General features: G+C 37.4%; 1 protein-coding gene across 3 annotated transcripts in view; it reads right to left on the minus strand.

Moving 5' to 3' along the window:
* Positions 1–5,785: 5,785 nt before the first annotated feature.
* Positions 5,786–17,037, minus strand: part of ZNF800 (zinc finger protein 800) — a 44,251-nt gene continuing 32,999 nt past the window's right edge. For all 3 annotated transcript variants that reach the window (XM_044755294.2, XM_044755262.2, XM_070512792.1), the window contains exon 6: positions 5,786–6,976. In XM_044755294.2, coding sequence (XP_044611229.2) covers positions 6,790–6,976 — 187 coding nt within the window. In that variant the 3' untranslated portion in view covers positions 5,786–6,789. The remainder of the gene's footprint in view (positions 6,977–17,037) is intronic.

The raw sequence follows: 17,037 nt of genomic DNA on the forward strand, positions 1-17,037 counted from the left end.
AAGGACCAACCTTGGAAAGCAAGCAGTCTGGGCTGTAGAAACCACAGCAGGAAGAGCCCAATCCTTATACTACTAATACTCTAATAAATTAATTCCCAACCATCTCCACTCCCTTATGTCATAGGGAAAGACTCACAAAAAATAAGTGAAGAAACAAAACTAGGATGCAAAAGAATATGAGCCCAATTCTATCAAAAAGAAAGAAAGTGATGTACAGAAACAGGCCTACAAGGAAATATAAGGAAATGTTAACAGTGCTTTTTTTCTGGGTGGTAGAATTATAGGTAATTTTAATTTTATTTATGTACATGAATTACATTTATAATTATAAAAATAAATATTTTAAAAACTATTTTTTCCGTCTAAAAGAAAAATTGTTCTAATGCCAAATTTTTGTGACAAAGTCTATGTTCACAATTTTCAAATCCTTCCTGAGCTTGTAAATTTTGATAACGAGTTTTTCTAATTATTAGATGATCATCTAAGTTCCATATTACCCGAGGATTTTTGATGCAATAAACAAACAACAACAAAAAACTCTTTCTTGCCTTTTATCTGAGTAACTAGGACATTATATAGAAATCACAATTCCAGTAAATTATTGGTATTAGTGGTATGCCAAACCCCTACTGTCAGCAACTAGTACAGTCACCACTAGTTGGCACTATTTGTAGGGTTTTGTAACAAGGAACTCTTAGGTAATGCTTGCATATAACTTTAGATAAGACCTCTTCACAGATAACTTCATTTTTTCCAAACAAAATTAGCTCTTTATTAAAATAGCAACATAAATATTAATAAACTTATTCTTTATTAAAATGAAATCAGGAATAACAACAAAAACTTCACAACACTATCCTAAACAACACCAGTCAAAAATGGAATAAAAACAGCGATTACCATCCATCACTTTAAAATAGCAACAATTAAGAGACTACATACCAAAACTTTTGAGATGCAGTCAAAGCTGTGCTCAGAAGTAAATTTATAGTCTTTTGTGTCCTATTATTAAATAAGAAAGAAATAAAAATAAATGAACTAAGTCATGAATTACAAAGAAACATTCAGAAAACAGCAAAATAAACTCAAGAAAAGAATAAAGATGGAATTAATAAAGAGTAAAAGTTACATTAATGATGTAGAAAATAAAAAAATAGAATTTATAAGATAGCTAAGTGTTGGTTCCTTTAAAAGACTAGCAGGTCTAATAAAAGAAAGGAAAATGCATCTAAAAATATTAGACATAAGAAAGGAGCTATAACTACAAAGAAAAATATTTTTAATTATAAGCTAATTATATGTAGCAGTCTAACAAATTTTAAAATTCTATGAAAATATATGATTTTCTTTTAAAATATTATTTAAGTTGACACTCAGCAATTGGTAGTTAACCTATCTAGGCCAAAATCATAGAAGAAAATTTTAAGGTTTGCAGAGATTTATCTTCCACTCACCTACTCTGAAATAAAGATTGGAGCCTAAACAGTGCTATGGATGAGGTTCCTCAAAACCTTCAAATATTAGGCAATTCCTATACTCTATGCTAACCTGGAGCTTAGAACCAGAGATAGAATTTAAAAATGTAAAACCACAGTCCAATCTTATTCATGAATATAAATGTAATTATCCTAAATAAAATGTAAGGAGGTGAATTCAACATTATTATACTGAAAGAGGAAAAAACCCACTATGATGAAGTAGGATGCATCTCATGCAGAAAAAATCTGATATTGAGAAATCTATTAATATAATTTATTGTAGTAATAGGTCAAGGGAGTAAAACCATATGATCATCTGTAGTTGTACAGAATATGTTTAATATAATTCAACAACTTCCAATAAAATGCTTAGTATACTTGCACCAGGAAACCACTTCCTTAACCTGATAAAGCCCTCCATTTCAGTCCAACAGCTAACATTGAAAACTTGTAAAATATTAATGGCATTTCTAAAATGTCAGGAATAGGAGAAAAATTAATATTATCATTTATTTAATACATGAGGTATAAATATTGTAAAGGAAGAGAGAAAATTATCATTAATTACACTTTAAATGATCATTCACTTACAAGAGAATCAACTAGGAGGATTAGTGAAAGAGTTCAGAAAAGTTACCAAATACAAAAATCAATAGCTTGACCCCACAAGGAGCAACCAGTTATAAAACATAATGAGAAAATGATCCCAACAAAGATATGAAATATCTAATAATATAATTAACAAGAAGAATGCAAGACCTACAAAATTACTGAAGAATATATAGGAAGCCTTCAATAATCTTGACATGTGACAAGTTCCTGAATGGAAAAATTAACATTGCAAAGATGGCAATTCTCCTCCAATTAATCTATAACATTAAAGCAATTCTAAACAAAATGCCAATAGAATTTCTTTTGGAACTTGACCAAAATATTACTAAAGTTTACCTGAAAATATTATATAGATTTCAGTATAGCTGAAAATATTTTTAAAAAGAAGAGTAATGTTGACCCCATTAAAAATCTAACATACAATAAAGCAAATTATAAAATGACAACAATTAAAAGACGATGGTTCAGAAATAGAGAATAACACCAAAAAAGAAAGAAACAATAAATCCAGAAACCACTCCAAGTATATGTAAGAATTTAATATTTGATCACTGGAATTTTCAAAACAGTGGAAGAGGGAGTTTTCAGTAAATGATGATTCAACAACTAAATAAATATTTAGAGCCTTAATCACATCTATATCAAAAATAAATTCCATTTGGAGTAAAGATTTAAATCTAAAAAAATTAAAAGAAAACATAGACAAATACTTATACAACACTGAGATGGAGAAAACTTTTTTTAAACATATCACCAAAAGCAGAAATCATGAAAGAAAAGATAGATTTATATAAGTGAAAAATGTAATATTTCTGTATATCAAAGGCATCATGATTTAAACTGGTACATATATGACAAGGGGCAAAATGTCTGCAGCATATAGAATAAACAAATGGTTAGTGCTTTTAATATATAATGAGCTCTTACAAATCAATAAAAAGTGAACTCCCAACAGAAAAAATAGCAAATGTGTTCATTCTTTCAACAGATATTTATTATGCACCTAATAAGTGTCAAGTGTTGTGCTAGGGGCTGGGAATACAATGTCAAAGAATCTAGACATCCAGACTATCTCTTCCCTCATTCATTCCAGTATGGGAAATGGACACACATAAAAACTAAATAAACAAATATATAAAGTTACAAGTTGAGGTAAAGGATTAAGGAAGGAAAGAACTGAGATAGCAAACGGGAGGAGAGAGGTGAGGACTACTTTCAACCAATGCTCTGGGCAGGGCTTTCATAAGATGTTGTACTTAAGTAGTTATCCAAAGGACATGGTTGTGGTGGGGGAAAGAACAGACAAGGAGCGCAGCTTAAGCAGAGATAACAGCATTTACTAAACCCCCGAAGTGCAGATAAGATCTTGGCTTGTTGGAGGAACCAGTGTGGCTGTATTAGAGTGGGCAATAAAGAAAGGAGCACAGATGGGGTTGGAGAGACAGGTAAGGGTCAGATCGCACAGGGCTCTGTGAGCCCTGGTAAGGGGTTTAGATTTTATCCTATGAGCAACAATTTACTCACTTCAATTTATAAGCAAGGTCATTGTTGGTACGCTATCAAAAATGTATTGAAGTGGGTTGTGGGTCAAGAGTGGAAGCAGAGACCAGGTAGGACTAGCTGTCAGAATAATCAGGTAAGGAAAAAACATTGATTAAGATTAAGTGATTGCGGGCCAACCGGGCAGTGTGCACATTCCGCTTCAGTGGCCTGGGGTTCACCAGTTGGGATCCCGGGTGCAGACATGGCACCACTTGGAAAGCCATGCTGTGGTAGGTGTCCCACATATAAAGTAGAGGAAGATTGGCAACGGATGTTAGCTCAGGGCCAGTCTTCCCCAGCAAAAAGAGGAGGATTGGCAGCAGATGTTAGCTCAGGGCTAATCTTCCTCAAAAAATAAAAAAGATTAAGTGATTGCATTGAAAATGGAAAGAAGCAGATGGATTAAAGATATATTTTGGGGATAAAACTGACAGATTAAGGGGCCAGTCCGGTGGTGTAAGGGTTAAGTTCGTGCACTCTGCTTCAGCAGCCCAGGGTTCGCTGGTTCAGATCCCAGGCGCAGACTTAGGCAGATGTCCCACATATAAAATGGAGGAAGATGGGCACAGATGTTAGCTCAGGGCCAATCTTCCTCAAAAAAATAAAAAAACTGATAGATTATACTGGTCTATTTGATGTAGGGGAGAGGTCACAAAAAGAATCAAGAATGACTCCTGGGTTTCTGACTTGAGCAATTGGTTGGATGGTGGTGCTATTTACTGTAACAGGAAAGATGGGGCACACAGGTTTGGGGTAAGAATGAAAAATTAGATTTTGGATAAAAGTTGAAAGATCTGAGTCATCCAAAGGAATATATTAAGCAAGCATTTAGATATGTGAGTCTAGAACTTAGAGGAAAGGTCAACTTGAAACTTATTAGCATAAAGATGGTACTTAAATCCATGGAAATTGTAAGATGGTTCTGGGAAAGAACATAGAAAGAAAAGAGGGACCCAAATGGAGGTGAGAAACCTCAACTTTTTAAAGTCAAGCAGAAGGAGATGGAGAACACCACTGAGGAGTGATCCGTGAAGCAAGAGGAAAGCCAAGAAGGAATAGTGTCTTGGATATGAAGAGAGAACATTTAAAGAAGCAGAGAGTGGTCAAGGTGAGGACAGAAAAGTATCCTGTTGGATAGAGTAATATGGAAGTGACTGGTGACCTTAAGAAGGGCACTTTCAGTGGTGGTGGTGGACAAATCACATTGTGGATTGAAAAGTGAATAGAAGATTAGAAAATGGAGGCAACATATAAGGATAACTGCATAAAGAAGTTTGGTTGTGAAGCAGAGTTGAGAAATGGCTAACAGATGGAAAAGATGTGCACAATGGAAGGTTTGGTTAAGACAGGGAACGCTGGAGCATGTTTGTGAACTGATGAGAATGATCCACTCAAGACAGAGCTTGATGGTGGTGCAATAGAAGAAAGGGGAAAACCTAAGGAGAAAGTCCTTGAAAAGGCAAGAAAGGGTGGGATCCAGAGCACAAGAGGAGAGGCTGGCCTTTGAAACTTCCTCCATTGTCACAAAAAGGAAGAGGATGGTTACCAAGGTTGCTGGGTTGGGGGGTCTTGTGGTGGGAAGACAAGGAAGTGTGTATGTACTATCTTCTATTTTCCAAGGGAAATCTGAAGTAAACAGGGAGGAGGGGAATCAGAGAATTTTGAGAGAGATGAAAGGATATAAACAGTTGTTTCAGAAGTGGGAAGCTCAGACTATAGTAGGAACAACAGCACCAACTTGAGGTTTGAAATAATGGATTGAAAGCAAAACTAGTTGCTGTATTGTGTGATTTTTTTTTTTTTAAAGTTCAATTGTCCCAGTCAGGCCCATGGAAGGCAGATGGTAAGGTTCATCCAGAGTTGGGATTTTGTCAGGAAAGTAAATTAGAAGAAATTGAGGTTTAAGACAGCTGAGAGCAATGTATTTCAAGGAGAGTGATTACAACGATGGACTGTGGGATCTAGGCTAGACAAGGAAGGAAGTGAATCCAGGACAGAGGCTAATAAATAGAGGGGGAAAATGAGTTTAGTGAATTAGTTGTCAGTGAACAAAGGATCCAGAAGGATAGGAAGATGGTGATCAGAGTGGAATGTCTGATAATGTACTAGCTCAGGTCCTCCTAGAAGCAGACACCAAGGCCGGGTTCAACTTGCAAGAGTTTTATTGAGGGAACATCTGTGGAGGATAAGGGAAGGAATCAGGAGCAGCGAGGGGGAGGCCTTCAAACTATAATGCAAGTCTGACACCTATGAAAGGAGAAGGGGATTGGGCAAGAAGAGCCTTAGACCGCATGCAGCACGTTTCTAAGAAAGTTTCTGCCAGGCTGCTGAGGAGTCCCCACAACAAAGGTGCTCATTAGAGGAGTCCAGTGTCGCACAGAAACGGGTCATCACTAACACCAGCAGTGCTCAGTCGCCGACTGGGAAAAGCATGTCCTCAGTGCAAACCCAGCGGTGGATCCCCTGGGACGGCAGTCTGGAACCGTGGGAGCAAGGACTGACTGTGAAGGTAAGAAGTGGTCACTGGAGACGAAGATACAAGGAGGGAACTGGATGCTGGGGTTCAAGCTCAACCACAGTTGTGCATTACACAACTCCAGGTTGTGTCAATCACCCCATAGTCACTGGGGATTTGTACAGTTATGAAAACAATCTTCTGGCAGATCGCAGCAGAATTAGCGCGTGGAGTAAATAGCGTGTTGATGGTCGGGTTTGAGGTGAAGAATATGAAAGAAACTGACTAGGAAGTCGGTAAATTACAAGGCGGAGGGAAGGGGGATGGTTTTGTCCTCCTTGTTTGAGTGGCAAGATTCTCAAACAAGCCGGGATTTTGGCAGGCGGGCTGAGGAAAGCAATGCTCTGCGAGTAGCAACGACCAGCAAGGAGGCCACCCTCCCCACCCGCCGGCCCTAAGGCACACGGTCCTCCTGAGGGGCTGCGTGGGAAAGAGCTCTGGGGCGGACCAGACTCAGTGAAATCAAGGCGCTGAGGGGAGGGCCGCGAAGAGCTGCGCACAGCGGCAGTCCGCGGACGACGGCGCAGACTCCGCGGGCTCGGGGAGGGCGGCGTGGAGGAGGGCGGGACGCGGCGAGGCGCCTGAGGTACTCGGGGCTGTGCGGGGCGCTGGCGTCGTCCCGCCGCGGCCGGGCGGCGGCGCTCACGGGGCCGCAGGCTTCCCGAGGCCGCGGGTGGCGTGCTGGCGCTCCCGGGCGGCGCCGCCGCGGAGCTTGGCGCGGCAGCTGGCGGCGGCCTGGCGCGTGGTGACGGCGCCCGCGGGCGGGCAGCGGCTCCCCGGGGCGGCCGAGCGCAGGGCGGCGGCGCTGCGGGGCGACGGCTTCCCGAGGCTTCGGCCCGCACGGGCGGCAGCGGTCCCCAGAAGAGAGACAAAGACACGCCGGTTAGAAACGGACAAACGCGCCGGCGCCTCCCAGCTAATCAAAGAGCCGCGAGCCCACACGACAGGTTGGTTGTCGGCCACACAGACACAGGAGATAAACCTGTGTTCATGAGAGGAAAACGGCATCCAGTTGAAGTCTCATCCAACGTTTTTTATCAATTTAGGAAAATGTATCAAAACTCTTGCATTTTTAAGTACTCTGACCCAGAAATTCTAGGTTTAGAATCTTCAAGGAATAATTATGAATACATACAAAATTTTCATACAGGGTGTTGAGTGCAGTATGTAGAATAGCAAAAAACAACAAAACAAAAGGCAAAGAAACTGACAGAAAAAGAAAAAAAACCTGGAAATATCCTAGAACCTCCAATAAGGCATTGGTTATAGTCTTTTTCTTATAGTGGATACTAACCTACTATTAAAATAATGCTGGGAAATAAAACCTAATCATATGGAAAAGTATTTATACTAGACGCAATGAAAAAAATCAGTTTCATCCCCAATTGTAGTGTGTGTGTGTATATTTATGTGTGTACACGTGTACACACACAGCACACCACACATGTATAAAATAATGGAGAAAAACACATTAAAATGTTAAGTGGTTATCTCCAGGTGATGAAGCTGCAGGTAATCTTTATATATTTCCCAAAATGTATACAATAAGCATATTTTATTTTTATAATTAAAAATACAAGTTAATTTAATAAAAGGAATTTTATTCCATTCTTTCGTACCCATTCTTTCTCCCAGTTCAAATTTATGAAAATAATTTGTGTAATATTGTGTAGCAAAGTGGTGGACATCAAAAGATTTCAGGAATGAATGAATGGTCCACAGAAGTAGTTTATCTTCCTCACAGGTTCTGAGTAAATCACAGTATTATAGAGCAGTTTATTCCTTAAAACATCATGCAGTTAAAACCACTGTCTTTTGTGAAATTATACCTTATTTTACTCTATTAATCATTTCTACTTCAGAAAAAAAACACACTTTCTGGGCTTCTAACAAACCTAATTTGACTTGTAATCTCCACAGACTTGGGAACACAAAGTTTGCTTAAAAAAAACAAAAAATTACCATAATTTGGGAACAAATGTTTTAGAGAATACCAATGTTTCAATAATGTACTCAATACTTTTCTTTTTAACTTGAAAGAACTTTGAGCAAGACTAAAATATTACAATAAACTAGAGTCTAAACTTAACATCTTGGTATTCCAATCATAAATTTAAATTTTTAGTAGTTGTTAATACTTATGGAGTCTGCTTTGCTAAACCTTGTTCCAGGAAAATGCATAAAGATGACAATAAAATTTTACTAATATAACATAAGGGCAGGGTTCCAGGACTTTGTTATTAAATTGATGGAAGATCCATTATAATTTCCAATGATATTTTAAGCCAAAGTGACCTCAGAGTTGTCAGGTTGATTTTACATAATCATGAGCAAATCCAAGTTTAGATGTTTATTGGAATGTTGTTTAAATTGATGACTCAGTCAGTCACACCATCCTGCAAGTTTCCTTCCCTCTGAAGGTAGTGGATAAAATTATTATGTCTAGAGGCACACCTTTATTAAAAAATTATCAGAAATAAAATTTACAAAGAGAACAAATCCTAAGAGGCCAAAAGTTTGTGTTAACCAACTGCTCCAAAGCAAAAAGGTTGGTTGTAGGAGCTTTTCATAAAGTATTCTCTCTCCAAAAACCTTATTTTTCACCAAATGATTTAACATAACAGGATTAAGTACAGATACGACAGAGGAGCATTTATTTTGGGTGCTAGAGTCCAACTTTCATTATCCATACAGCAACTTTAATTTAATCTGACATTTTTGAGTCCCTAATATGTTTCAGGCACTGTGCTCAGAACAAAAAAGATAGGGGACAGCCCAGTGGCTTAGTGGTTAAGTTCACGCACTCTGCTTTAGCAGCCTGGAGTTCACGGGTTCGGATCTCAGGCATGGACCTACACAGGGCTCATCAAGCCATGCTGTAGTGGCATCCCACATACAAAATAGAGGAAGATTGGCACAGATGTTAGCTCAGGGACAATCTTCCTCAGGGAAAAAAAGAAGATTGGTCACAGGTGTTAGCTCAGAGTGAATCCTCCTCACCAGAAAATAAAAAAGATAACATGAGGTTTCTACCTTTGAGAATCTCTATGTAGACAATTAGCTTCAGATTATTAAGATAACTCAGACCCCGGGCAACCTGAATCCCTAAATCACCCTGCAGTCCTGCCAAAGCTTTCCTGCTCATATTCTTCAGATGAGCTTTCTAATTTCCTGTCATTCCTCTGCTCAAATCCATCCAAAGCATCCCATTGCCTCCACACTAGCTAAATTATTTTGTTCTCAACCTTTCAGGGGAGTCAAAGACCAGTCTGAGATTCTGATTAAAGATATGGACTTTTTCCTCCAGACACATGCACAGAAATGCATACACCACATACTTTCTCTCACTGCACTGGAAACTGATTTCCTGAACATAAGCAATATATAAAAAACAATATTTACAAAGGATTTTGCCTCCCTCACATTGTTACTTTTCATGAAAGAAAAGGTGACTTCCTTAAAAAATTAATATAAAAAATTCTAACTGCTCAGTAGTATATCTCAATGAGATTTGACTTGAGATGAAATTGTGATATGGTCTTTGACATAGCAATGCATACATCATCTTTGATAATCAATGCCAACTTTTTTCTCCATGGCAACAAGCACTGAAATCCTTGACTCACAAAGGTACACAAAACCAGAGCAGAATTCCATAGAATGCTCTGTCAGGTTAAGGTAGCCTGTGTTCTGGAACTAAATTCCTCCAAAACTTTCAAGTTAGAGTTAAGTCCCAATATTTCCTCTGCCTTCAAGTTCAATTAAGACCTCTGAAAACACAGTAAACTTCTGTCTGGTAGAGAGAAACATATTCTGGTCCTATTTCTTGGCAATACCTCTTGGAAAGGTGGTGACAGCTGCTGATATGGAAAGTAATGAGACACAATGACATGTGGTTTTACTCTCCTCATCAAAGCAAGAAAGCCATGATGTGGGCCTGACATCACAGGTGCACATCTCTCCTCAGAGTGCTATCACTTTTTCTTCCATTTGAGTATTTATTAGAGAGCCAGATTATTTTGAAGCTGTTGATAGTCTTTCCAGTTTCCAAAAAGTGTTCTAAAATGGAATTCTTCTTTGGTGACATCGGAGAGAACATGAAAACGTGAAGCTTGATGCACTGAGGCATCCAGTTGCAAGCTGAAGACAAATGGCATAGCACCCATTTTTTCCAAACTCTGGAGTGAGTGATATCGTTTGACAGAAGCACCACCTCAATTCTCTTTCATAGACTATATTTAAGAACCCTTGTGCCAAACTATTTTGATTCTCCACTCCCCAACGTTCACTATTATTTTCCACCTCCGTGCTTTTCACTCCCCTAACATATACTATTAGTTCCCACCTCTGTGCTTTTGTTCTTGGCATTTCACCCATTAAAAATGTTTTCTCCTTCTTCTCATCTATTCAAAAGCTGCCCATCCCTCAAGACCCAGACCAAAGCTATTCTAGTAAGCTTTCTCTGATTACTGCAGTCTGAAATGATCTATTTTCTGAACTCCCACAATGTTTACTATCTATGACTGTCCTCAAAGTGTGGTTCTGAGACCACCAGCTTCAAAAATGCAGCATAACCTACACTTTAACAAACACCAGAAAGAGCTATGGCAATTTCTCCACTGTTTTCCCAAATCTACTTCACCATTCTTAAAGGAATAACTCATCTCCGGACAGATAGAGAAGGGAAGGCTGACAATGCTTATTGTTGCTGGAGTGACCGACTGACACATCTGAATCATTCCTTTCTGTACTACTTTTCACACAAAAAGTTTTGACTTGTCAATTATGTATTTGTTAGATCTGTAATGTCATTGTTGAGTGCTGAATTCCCCATCATCATATCTCCACCCCTGGATTTTTCAATTATTGCATCCCAATTCCATGACCATCCTACTATTCTAAGGATTCAGATGCTGCTCCTGTTTTCAAAATAACTTTACATTCTTTGAGAAAGAATTTAAGCAGAGCTGGAAATGAAGGTAAGCATGATTAGAGACGGAAAGGGCTACAACTGACATTATCTACTCAAGTAAGATATAAAACTATATATATTCTAGAGCTGAGCAGTAACTTGAAGATCATCTCTTCCAAGAGATTTACATTACAGACGGGGAACACTGGGGAATGCAGTATTTTGGCAAACAAAACCGAAATTTAAAAAGAATCAAAATCTCAAAAACAAAATGGTAGCAAGATTATGAAGAGCCAAAAGGGATTTTCCTAATTAGCTCATGGATTCAACACTAAGGATAAATGTAATTAAAGAGTTAAAAGAATTAAAGAATGAAAATAACTTAAAATGTAAAGGATGAGACAGATCAGTCATCTAAAAAAATGGCACAAAAGATTGTCTCTGACATTACAAGTATCAAGATGACCTGAACTCAACACGAGTTACACTTATTAATATTAGTTATCATTATTTACTGTAAGCCACGAAAGAAATGTGAAATACATTACGTTGCACATGAGGTACTCAATATGATATGCCAGAAACAAAGGAGAATTCAATACTTTGTCACTTCACATTAACAAAAACTGGTTGTCTAAATGATAGGCAATACAGTAAAATGGAAAGTTCATGGAACAAGGAATAAAAATATCTGAGTTCTATAATTTCCAGACTATTGTTAAAAAGTGAAAAAGAGTAAGGTACAGAAGTGTACAGTATAATACCATTTGCGTGAAGGGTAATGCATATATGCACATTTATATGGTTATATGTACATTAAAAGCTCTTGAATGCCCAAGAAACTCATAACTTCTTGACTCTGAGGAAGAAAATGAGAGAACTGAGAGATGTATTAGGAAGAAAACTTACCTTTCACCTGTACACCTCTTTGTACTGTTTTATTTTTTATATGTACATGTTTTTACCTACTAAAATAATCTCTTTTATGTTTTTGGTGAGGAAGATTGGCCCTGAACTAACATTGTTGCCAATCTTCCTTTTTTTTTTTTTTTTTTTTTTGCTTGAGGAAGACTGTTGCTGAGCTAACATCTGTGCCAATCTTCTTCGATTTTGTGTAGGGGATGCTGCCACAGCATGGCTCAATGAGCAGTGCATAGGCCCATGCCTGGGATCCGAACTGGCGAACCCCGGGCCACTGAAGCGGAGCATGTGAACTTAACCACTACACCACTCGGCCGGCCTCTAAAATAATCTTTAAGAGATAGCTGGCCTCTATTCCTGACTTCTTCAATAACTACATGTGTGACCTTGTGCAATCACTTACCTCAATTTTCTCCATTTTAAAATGAGGTTATACTAAATCTCTAGAGTCCCCATCTACAATTCAACAGAATTATGACTCAAAAGAAGGTATATACAAAATGCCAGGTTGCTAAATAAAATAACTATAAGCCTAACTCTGCACTTAGATAACATGATATTATAATTATTTACAATTCCGCCTGCTCTTCTCCCATCAGGCTATAAAAGTAGCACAGTAAGCAGAAGAGTCTGGGAAGAAAATTCATGTTTATGAATTTGACAATGTTTCTTTTTCTTTTTATTCTGTATCAAAAGTAAAAATCTGGTTAATCCTCCTTTTTTATATATCCAAACTATTGCTTCTAAGATGTAGACTCTCAAAACATATTTTTATAAATGAATAAATATTAAAAGTAATAATAAAGAGGTAGAATTTTTGTGGTAAAGTTTAAAAATGGATCCTGAAACAGGAAAAAGCTAAAACATCACCCCTGTATTCCCATAAAACTAGCCCAAGAATCTCCTAAAATCATCCATAATCTTCATAAATACAAGATACTAAAAGAACCAGAGTAGCCAAGAGTAGAGCAATAGAAGGTTTAGACCAGTAAAAATGGGACATGAAGAGGACACTGAAAAAAATACACAAAAAAAGCAGGAAATCAAGAGGTGTTCCAGTTTTACTTTTCCATTGATTAAGTCTGTGAATTGGGTCTGGTTGATGAAATGGAGTGCTTTGAGTTTTACTACATCAAAAAAATGTCAAAACAAAACCCAAAACTATCCTTTATCTCTCAGTAATCTAGTGATCTTGTAAAGCTAAAGGAATAATATATAACCACTTAACTTTCAGGAAAATACACAATATAAATTCAAGGTATTTATTATCTTATGGATAAAGAATATGTGTGTGTGTGTTGTTATTGGTAACATAATGATAAATCTTGTAAAAAATTTCTAAACAAAATTTATCTCTAAAATGTCATAGGGCAAGAAAGAATATCAACAAATATAAAGGTTATTGAACAAATGAAGTCTTCAATAAAGTATATATTCTAAATTTCTGCTCCACTGTTCATTTTTGTTGAAATCTTTCAAACGCCTAAATATACATATCACCTTTAACAATATTCTGTTAGTGATTTTCTGAAGTGAGAATGGGTATCTAGAGGTTTGCCAGGGAAAAAAAAAATCAATGTTTAAAAACAAATTTATTTAAAAAGGAAGATCTGAAACAGATATTAATTAAAAATATGTGATTTAAAATAATTCTGTGCTACAGCAATGATGTGCCTTGTGTTATGCTGACGTGAATATTAGGTTTATGCTAGTATCTATTATTGATTAAAGTTCAAATAACAAGAAACCATTTTCAAAGCAAAAGAAAACCTCATTTAACTACAGATGATGAAATTATAATAAAATGTTGTTTCATTATAGCTATCCTCTTCTAGTTCAAGTCTGTCAGCATTTCTATTATTGACTTCAGTTTTTAAAAGTATAACACATCCATAAATTTTAATCTATTGAAACTTCACACACAAAGTCTCCAGGGAATTCTTCCCTTTGAAGGCAGATCTTAAAAGTTAATCAAAAGTTGGATAGCTGGAACAGTGTACAGACCTATGCTTTCAGTATTAAATCATTGATTTCAATCCCAAGAAGGGCTGAGTTCTTAAAAGTCATTCTGCATACCCTCCTAAGTATCCACTGGCCTGGGCAGGATAAATAGGCTGATTCATTTCAGCTCCAAGTGGACAAAAATCTCCCCTTGCACTCTACTGGTTATCTAGATGGCAGGATTTAAAGTTTTATTGTTGGGTTCTCCCTTCACAGAGGAAGCGAAAAGAAACTTGGAGAAACCAGCGAGGGCCACAGAAATATATATGATAATGCAGGACCTAGTTTTTATTAACTATTTTAAATATTCACCAGTCCTAAAAATGCAGCTTGGCAAAGTAAAACTAACATATTTCAATCATCTGTTCAATGTTTAGTAACATTTTTCCCCTTAGTATCTGGCTATGGATACTAAATTACGTAAGTTTACCATATGGATTATTTCAGATTTTATTAGTTTACCCAAATGGCTTCCTCCTATTTTTCAGAAATAGTTGCTGCCTCGGTCAGAGGCATAGGGACTAAATCACGAACAACTCCTGGGCAGATCAAAGCTTTGGGACTCAACAAACACATCTTGTTCAGTCCAAGAACACTAATAGATTGTTTTATTTTAAAAAATAAGATATTTCCTTTTTAAAGAAATAGTCTTTTAAAATAGATCTTACAGATTTTATCCCAAAAGCCCTCTAAATACAACACATAGATTAGTTCACATTGCCTAATGCTATTACAATTTAATTATCAAGAACTTCTTAGAGTAATATCAAATATGTTATATATTTTATACATGGGGCAGGCAGGGGAAGCAGGGGAGACAGAGTGATAACCAGTGCTAGCCAAACGTCATTTCCTGAATAAAAAACTGAAATAGTAAGGCACTGACCTAAATTGCATAATAAACCAAAAGAATGTGAGAAGTAGCATGATATGTTGACAGTATTTATTCTTCTTGGTAATCTCTTGGAAACCTATGGCTTCAACAACCACATGCACACTAATGACTCTTAAATCTCCAGCGCCTGGGCAATGTTTCTCCTGACCTCTAGTCTATATACTCTACTCCTACTAAGCATCTCCAGTTAGATATCCCACAAGCACCTCAAACTCAGTATGCCTAAACTTTAATTCAACATTTCCCCCTGGAAAAGTGTTCTTCCTCACGTGTTCCCTACCTTGAAGAATGGTACAATCCACCTGCCCAATCAGAATGCCCAAACCTGGGAATCACACTAGATTCCTTCTTCATCTCCAATGTCTGAAAAATTCCACTTCTGAAATAATTATAGTATCTGCATCTGCCTCCATAGTCTCATTGGCATTACCACAATTTAGGCCCTAATCACTCCTCACTTAGATTTCTGAAACTGGCTTCTATTTGATTTCCCCACCACAAACCTTACCCTCCATCCCAACTCCAATTCAGTCTCCTCAATGCTATCAGACGCCCCTGCTTAAAATTCTCCAACAGCTACCCCCAATCTTGAAAATATGATTCAAATTACTTCCTTGGTACACAAGATCTTTCTTGATTTGGCCATTGCCTTATCTCTGTACTCACCTGGAAATTTTTTCTGTCTAGCTAACTCTTTCAAAATTCAACTCAAGAATGAATTTAGGAACTATGAGAAGCCTTCCTCAACCCCTCAGTGTGCCTTAATATGCCACTTCTGTGTATCCTTATAATGCATCCTTCTTCCATGGTACTTAAGAGGAGGAATTGCATTTCTCAACTCTATAACCCTAGCACCTAACTCAGTGCCTTGCATAAAGCAGGAGCTCAGTGTGTCTACTGAAGGGATGAAGCAAGTCAACCTAAGACAGTGAGATCTGAAGAATGATCATGAAATTCTTTGACTTTTGATACCTGAGCAGGCTCCACAGGGAAAAAAAAAGTTTAATTTGCTTATTATTACTAATCAGTTCCTAAATAATATTTTTAAACAATTTCAACTTCTATTTAATAAAAGTCTGTTAAATTGAAATCTTCAGTCTTCAAAAGGCAAACAAATACGTCATTTCAAACACAACTAGTCTTACAAATAATAAACACTTTAATTAACATGTGGTACAAAGCCTTGCATCACTGAAAAGGCTAAAAAGGAATCTGGGTTAACTTAACCTGGCAAATACCTGTTTGTCTGCATGCCTAGGGCACCACCTAAGCATCAGTAACAGGTAAACAAATCTAGCTGTCTCCACCTGATGTCCCCAAATCAACTGTAGTCACATCGGCATCAGAGTGCATGTGCACTAATGGGATTGTTGACTCCCTCAAGGAAATAAATGCAAAAGGCAGAAGGGAGAAGCCCATTACTATTTCAGAAAGGCTAGAAATACAGACTAAGGTTTGTGAGCATGTAAGAAGATTCTAGGACCTTGTCACTTCTCTGCCTTTGTTATCTCCTGTTTGCCTACACAGATAAGCTATCTATCATCCATCCACTCATTCAACAAAAATTTTTTAAGTACTACCCTGTCCCAAGCATTTTGCTACACACAGAGTCTATATAACTCTCCACAGTATCTTACATAAATCTCTCCAGTGGGAAGATAGGCATTAAACGAATCAATGTGCAAATATAAACATAATTACGAAATGTATTAGAAGACAATAAGGAAAGGAAAATGAAAAAGAGAGACATGCTTTAGATTGTCTTTATTCAGAAGTGACATTTAAGCTGAGCCCTGAGAATGAGTAAGTCAGTCAAGCTATGAACATACAGTAACAACAGATCTGTATTTTAGGAAGATAGTTCTGACAGCAGCATGGAAGAGAGATTAGAGAGTAGGTTACTTAAGAGACTATTGCAACAGCGTAGGTAAGAGATAGGAGTCCAAGCTAAACTACAAAAGGTAGAAAAGGCAAGGAGGAGCCAAAAGTGAAAAACATTCAGAGGTAAGATGGCCAGGCATTGATCACCGATTAGGTGAAGAGTGTAAGAGAAAAAGGTCAAGGCATTCCCTAGGATTCTAATTAGCTAGGTAACTGGGAGGGTAGGAGTATGAATAATTGAGACAGGGTACACATAAAGTAAAGGGGGAACAAGTTTAAA

This window comes from Equus asinus, chromosome 1 (genome assembly GCF_041296235.1).
Source record: "Equus asinus isolate D_3611 breed Donkey chromosome 1, EquAss-T2T_v2, whole genome shotgun sequence".
NCBI classification, from domain to species: domain Eukaryota; kingdom Metazoa; phylum Chordata; class Mammalia; order Perissodactyla; family Equidae; genus Equus; species Equus asinus.